This window comes from Homarus americanus, unplaced genomic scaffold (genome assembly GCF_018991925.1).
Source record: "Homarus americanus isolate GMGI-L3 unplaced genomic scaffold, GMGI_Hamer_2.0 scaffold17820, whole genome shotgun sequence".
In the NCBI taxonomy this organism is placed as follows: domain Eukaryota; kingdom Metazoa; phylum Arthropoda; class Malacostraca; order Decapoda; family Nephropidae; genus Homarus; species Homarus americanus.
The window spans coordinates 352501-360000 of record NW_024741913.1 but is presented as its reverse complement, the minus strand read 5'-3'; the positions used below and the strand labels follow the sequence as shown (position 1 = coordinate 360000).

The following is a 7500-nucleotide window of genomic DNA, read 5'->3' as shown; positions in this document are numbered from 1 at the left end:
AACCTACTTGATGGAAGTTATTGATATAAGATGATGATAATTCTAAAGGTAGGAGGGGGTATGTTTGGCCTGGTCTTCCTTACGCCCACCTCTCCCCTCCCCTCTCTCTTCCCTTTCTCCCTCTCTCTTCCATTTCTCCCTCTCTTCTCTTTCTCCTCCCTCTTCTCTCCTTTCTCCCCTTTCCTCCCTCTCCTCTCTCCCCTTCCTCCCTTTTCTTCCTACCTCTCTTCTCTTCCCTTCCTACCTCTCTTCTCTCCCCTTTCCCTCCCTCCCTTTCCTTCCTTTCCTTCGTTAGCGGGGATTTGAAGCTTAAACCATTGGCTGGGTCGATGGGGTGGCAGTCTCCAGTTTCTCGTGTTAGCAATGTGAACCTGGAAATATATATACTGTGTATTTATATATATATCTATATATATCTATATATATCTATATATATATATATATATATATATATATATATATATATATATATATATATATATATATATATATATATATATATATATATATATATATATATATATTGATTTCTCTCTCTCTCTCTCTCTCTCTCTCTCTCTCTCTCTCTCTCTCTCCTTGCACAACATAACTTAAGGGCCGGGAATTAAATAGCACTTTGTCGTGGGTTGGTCGAGTGAGTCGAAAATAGCGTTTATGGCTCAGCAGACATGAATAACAAGGAGGGGAGGGAGGGACCATGTCTGACCACAAGGGGTATGGCTGTTTATGGCTTATCCTCCTCCTCCTCCTCCAACTCATTCTTCCTCCTCCACACTCTTATCGTCACCACCACACCACTGTCTTCACATCACACCATTGTCTTCACGCCACCACCACACCACTGCCTTCACGGCACACCACCACACCATCACACCTGTCTTCTTCACCACCACACCACTGTCTTCACACCACACCATTATCTTCACGCCACACCACACCATTATCTTCACGCCACACCACACCATTATCTTCACGCCACCTCTGTACACTCAACCGTACGTGACTGCAGAGATCAAAACACGAACAAGATTTCTGTGTTTGTCTACAACTGTACATCGACCAGCGGCAGCCAGGTGATGAACGGACTGGAGACACGGGCCTGCCAGGGCGAAGAGGAATTGGCGAGTTTTGGGCGAGGAGGAATTGGCGAGTTTTAGGCGAGGAGGAATTAGCGAGTTTTGGGCGAGGAGGAATTGGCGAGTTTTGGGCGAGGAGGAATTGGCGAGTTTTGGGCGAGGAGGAATTGACGAGTTTTGGGCGAGGAGGAATTGGCGAGTTTGAGCGACAAGGAATTGGCGAGTTTAGGTTGAGAGTTGGGCTACAAATCGGATAACTTGGGACAAGGATTGGCAAATCAAGAAGAGGGAGCCAGGAATTGGAGGGGATTAGACAAGGGTTCGACGTAACTTGGGTAAAGATTGGTCGAGGTTCCTGGGAAGACTTAAGTTAGGTGAAGGATTAGAGAAAGGATTAGACAAGTTCTGAGCAAGGATTAGGTAATAGAAGACCAGGTTAATACAGGGATTTGGATTAGCGTTTTATCTTTATGGATTGTGTATAATTTATATATATATATATCACTGATTTACACACTATAAATCATGCTGGTAATTACTTCTCTTTTATTTACAAACTGTATTGTGTATTTAATAACCACAAACCTCATATTTACAAGCAGTGAGTTCTTATAAGTAGTGTATATTCTGCATAATCTCCATGTATATTCTGTATAATCTCTATGTATTCTCTTTATATTCTGTATGTGTACTCGGTGCATGAGAAAGAGATCGGTATGCAAATGTCCGCAAAATTATGCGGATTGCAGTCACAAACTCTGCGAACAAATGCATGACGTATTGAGGTGTAGGGTGTGTTGTTGAGGTGTAGGGTGTGTTGTTGAGGTGTAGAGTGTGTTGTTGAGGTGTAGGGTGTGTTGTTGAGGTGTAGGGTGTGTTGTTGAGGTGTAGGGTGTGTTGTTGAGGTGTAGGGTGTGTTGTTGAGGTGTAGGGTGTGTTGTTGAGGTGTAGGGTGTGTTGTTGAGGTGTAGGGTGTGTTGTTGAGGTGTAGGGTGTGTTGTTGGGGTGTAGGGTGTTGTTGAGGTGTAGGGTGTGTTGTTGGAGGTGTGTAGGTGTGTTGTTGGAGGTGTAGGTGTGTTGTTGAGGTGTAGGGTGTGTTGTTGAGGTGTAGGGTGTGTTGTTGGAGGTGTAGGGTGTGTTGTTGAGGTGTAGGGTGTGTTGTTGAGGTAGGTGTGTTGTTGGAGGTGTAGGTGTAAGTGTTGTTGGAGGTGTGGGGTGTAAGGTTGAGGTGTAGGGTGTGTTGTTGAGGTATAGGTGTGTTGTTGAGGTGTAGGGGTAAGGTTAGAGGTGTAGAGTGTGTTGTTGAGGTGTAGGTGTGTTGTTGAGGTGTAGGGGTGTGTTGTTGAGGTGTAGGGTGTGTTGTTGAGGTGTAGTGTTATTGAGGTGTAGGTGTGTTGTTGAGGTGTAGGGGTGTGTTGTTGAGGTGTAGGGTGTGTTGTTGGAGGTGTAGAGTGTGTTGTCTATCGGCTGTATCAACCCCTGTGTGTGTGTGTGTGTAGTGTGTGTGTGTGTGTGTGGCCAGGCTCTCCTTCAGTGTCGGGTGATGTGTGCATGACCTATGAACAGGGGTTAGGTTAGGTTAGGTTAGGAAGCATGTGCATGACTTATGTGGTTAAATCTAGTGATAATATCAAATCGCATGCATGACTGTTCACTAAGACGCATGTGCATGGGTTTTACACAGAATGCACCAATATTGCCGGAACGCACGGGTATGAGGACGGGGGGGGGTTGGGTAATTGAATTAAATTGGTCATATCAAAACCCAAGTGCATGGCTGATGGTGCTGTACAATGCGTCGAACAGGAGTATCAAAACGCATGTGCATGACCGTGTGTATGTGTGGGTAGCAGTGTGTATGACCGTGTGTGTGTGTGGGGTAGCTGTGTGTATGTGACCGTGTGTATGTGTGGGTAGCTGTGTGCATGACTGTGTGTGTGGGTAGCTGTGTGTATGACTGTATGTATGTGGGTAGCTGTGTGCATGACTATGTATGTGTGGGTAGCTGTGTGCATGACTGTATGTGTGTGTGGGTAGCTGTGTGCATGACTGTATGTGTGTGTGGGTAGCTGTGTGCATGACCGTGTGAATGTATGAGGTAGTTGAACTCTCCGACAGTGTCAAAACGATCGATAGCGTAACGTGTTGCCAGACCACTACCCGCAAATGACACCACTATCACCATCCTTACCACCACTACCACCATCCTTACCACCACCACTACCACCATCCTTACCACCACCACTACCACCATCCTTACCACCACCACTACCACCATCCTACCACCAATTAATTATCACCATCCTACCACCACTACCACCATCATCCTTACCACCACCACTACCACCATCCTTACCACCAATTAATTAATACCATCCTTACCACCACTCACCACCATCCTACCACCACACGACCACCATCCCACCACCACCATTACCACCATCCTTACCAATTCACCACTATCACCATCCTTACCACCTTTCACTACCACCATCCCACTACACCACCACTACCACACCATCCCACACCACCACTACCACCATCCTACTCAATTCACCACTACTGTTCACATCCTACCACCACCACTACCACCATCCTTACCACCACCACTATCACCATCCTTACCACCACTACCACCATCCTTACCACCACCACTACCACCATCCTTACCACCACCACTATCACCATCCTTACCACCACTACCACCATCCTTACCACCACACTACCACCATCCTTACCACCACCATTACCACCATCCTTACTACCACTGTCACCATCACCACCACCATCACCAACATTTCACACGAACATACCAACAAAGTTTCATTTATTTTCACCGTTGTTATGTCCAGCTGTGGGCCTCTGCGACCCGGATATATAATACAATATCAGGTTACGTAAAACCAGTTCAACAGCCCTTACGTACGAGTATTATTCCTGTATTGGGAAGCTTGAATGATCCACAAGGGGTAAAAAAAGACGAATAATAATATTTGCATCAGAAAACACGCATTTAATCTTTCGTTCTCACATCAACAGCAAAAATGTGTCGAGATAATTCAGTAATGATGTCCATTTAATTACAAGGTTATGTAATCCTGAATTATATAGATTATTGAAAATATATTTAAAGTCAGGGTTATGTTGTTAATTAAAGGGTGTGTGTGTGTGTGTGTGTGTGTGTGTGTGTGTGTGTGTGTGTGTGTGTGTGTGTGTGTGTGTGTGTGTCAATTTTTTACCTTTGCTCCTGGAGGGGGAAGATATGTCGAAGGTCGGGAGGGAGATGTGTCGATACGCCCCCAGGGACAGCGGTATACCATCCAGGGTTAAAGTCATGATCAGAACACCTAACCTAACCTTATCTAACCTAGCCTAACCTAGCCTAACCTAACCTAACCTAACTACTGTACACACATATTCACACACTATTAACGTCTCCTGTACACACACATATTGACAGACAGACAGACAGACACACGAAGGCCAGAAATGATAGCTTAATATTTCATCAGTAATTTGATTCCTAGATTTATTTTTTGGGGTCAATCTCATAAAAGCAAACAAAAACTTTAAATGCTAACCACAAGCCTGGATCACCTCGTGCTACATGCTTCACCACCAACTACCTCATCATTGTCTTATAATCACGCCAACCAACATGACATTTTTCTCTTGAGTTTTATATATAAGAATTCTGACTAGGGAGAATATTTTAATGATATCGAAGTTTTTGTTTTTCAATTATAATAACGAATGAAAAATAATTATATAAGAAATCACGTTGGTGGTTAAATCTTATAATAATCATATCAACAATGTTTTATGGTTACCTGGTGGATATACCTTTAATTACAGCCTCCAGTCCACCTGTATTGTCAGTATAAGACCCCCCAGGTAGACTTAGCTGTCATAAGTAATTAAACCAGGTATTTTTAATTATATTCATTTTTAGCTCACACTGTTTTTTAATAACATTGGACACTGGTTCTATTGTCTTGAGGGTCCTTTACGGTGCGGCTCTGTGTGTGTGTGTGTGTGTGTGTGTGTGTGTGTGTGTGTGTGTGTGTGTTAGTTATACCTTCTGTACACAAATATGACCGGCACTGCACTAGATCGTCTTGCACATTCTCATCTGTAAAGTTAGGTACCCATTCACAGTTGGGTGAACTAAGGATACCGAATGGCTAATCCAGCGACCTTTAGGACAGTAGTTGAGTATTGTATCCACTCAGCCACCGCACCATGTTTTCAGTGAGGTAATCAGTAATTATATACAGAACCTTCCCTCACCATCTGTCAGTCCTCAACCCCCCTAGAGACACTGCCCGGGGTGATTGGTGGTGGCAGTTACTTCCTGACCCGCACCGTACTAACAGATATTAAGTTAAGTGAAGCAGTACAGAGGGAGGGAGAGGGTGAGGTGTAGGGTGGGGGGTAGGGGGAGGGGACGACAGTGAGAAGTTTTTAAAAGGTGTCATAAACAAGTTGCAAAATTGAAAGCATTGTGTTTCTTTTAGTGTGTGCGTGTGTGTGTGTGTGTGTGTGTGTGTGTGTGTGTCAATAGCTCCACACTTTTTTTTTCCTCTTATTGACCATAAACCTGTAAAGTAAGTCAACCCGGAACTATTTTTTGAAGTCACATTAACACACTGAGTCACACCATACACGGACCATGGATCGATCCCAGGTAGTTTAATATACATTTTTTTTTTTTTACTGATATGATTCTTAATGGAAATATAAGTGTAATGCCGACTATTACCACCAGTTTTTTACCTTAATTTTTGGCTGAGTCATCAAAACAATCAGGAACAAATTACTTTTAAGGGGAAAACATCTTGCGGTGTTTGTATGTTTGTGGGGTTATTTTGTGTGTGTGTGTTTTTTTTAGTGTTTGTGTATGGAGGTTTGTGTACGATAATGTAAATGATGTGTTATATATATATATCCGGGTTGTGATATCATAAGTAATGTGATTATGTCGTTTATATCCGGGTTGTATTAGTAATTATTAATAAACACACTGTACATATGTCTTAAAGGTACTGTCACTGTTACTAGTTTAAGACATCAAGGTTGTGGTTGTAAAGTAGGTGTTTGTTGTGGTTGTTGTTGTTGTACGGTTGAAATTGTGGTTGTTTTTGGTTGAAGTTTAATTTGCTTTGATGTGTTTGGTTAATATAGTACTTAGTGGGATAGGTGGTGAGGCTGCGGGTCGGGTCGGGTCGGGTCGGGTCGGGTCGGGTCGGGTACCACCACGACTTATACCGCCACATTCCCGGGACAAATTTTCACAGATTTGATTACTAAAAGTTAAAGCAGATCCAACAAACCTCAGATGAAAGTTGTCTTCTTGAAGCTTTTCCACCACCACTACCACCATTACCACCACCACCATTACCACCACACTACCACCGTACCACCACACTACCACCATTACCACCACCACTACCATTACACACCCCGCACCACCATTACCACCACCACCATTACCACCACACTACCACCATGCCACCACCACTACCACCATACCACCACTTCCACCATTACCACCACCACCATTACCACCACCATTACCACCACCACTACCACCATTATCACTACCACCATTACCACCACCACTACCACCCACCACCATTACCACCATTACCACCACCACCACCACCATTACCACCAACACCCGCGTACCTACCGTACCTCCACCACTTCACCATTACCACCACCACTGCGCAGTTCCTCCACCATGCCACCACCACCATTACCACCACCACCATTACCACCACCACTTCCACCATTACCACCACCACCAGTTCCTCCACCACTAATCCACGACTACTCCACCACCGCTCCTTCACCTCCCCCAACTTAAATTAATCTTACAAGTGTTGCAGCGACAACTTCTGGTTTTGCTTTTTAGTGTTTCGTTTTACATCTCCTCCTGTGCATAGGAATTCTGACTGACTGGTGAATAGAATGACTGACTGACTGACCAAAAGACTGATTGAGTGATTGACAGATTGACTGAAAATGGACTTAACAAACTCGTAGACTTAACAGACTAACTGACTCATTGACTAACTGGCTGACTGAGTGATAGACTGACTGACTCATTGACTGACTCATTAACCGAGTGATGAATAGACTGACTGACTCACTCACTCACTCACTCACTCATTGACTGACTGACTGACTGACCGAGTGATGAATAGACTGACTGACTGACTGACAGAGAAATGTTACACCAGCCAACGATAGATGGTTAAGAAGCCCTCAACATGCAGGTGCTGAAAACCCTCTTTATTACCTGTGTGTGTGTGTGTGTGTGTGTGTGTGTGTGTGTGTGTGTGTGTGTGTGTGTGTGTGTGTGTGTCTGAAAACTTAACTATATTACCTGTGTGTTATTATTGAAGCCTTTATATTACCT

The 7500-nt window shown here is 44.0% G+C and overlaps 1 protein-coding gene across 1 annotated transcript in view; it reads left to right on the top strand.

Moving 5' to 3' along the window:
- Window positions 1–2739: 2739 nt before the first annotated feature.
- LOC121876399 overlaps window positions 2740–7500 on the top strand; it is a 190536-nt gene continuing 185775 nt past the window's right edge. The window contains exon 1 of the mRNA XM_042381476.1: window positions 2740–2788. Within this exon, the coding sequence (XP_042237410.1) occupies window positions 2740–2788 (49 nt within the window). The remainder of the gene's footprint in view (window positions 2789–7500) is intronic.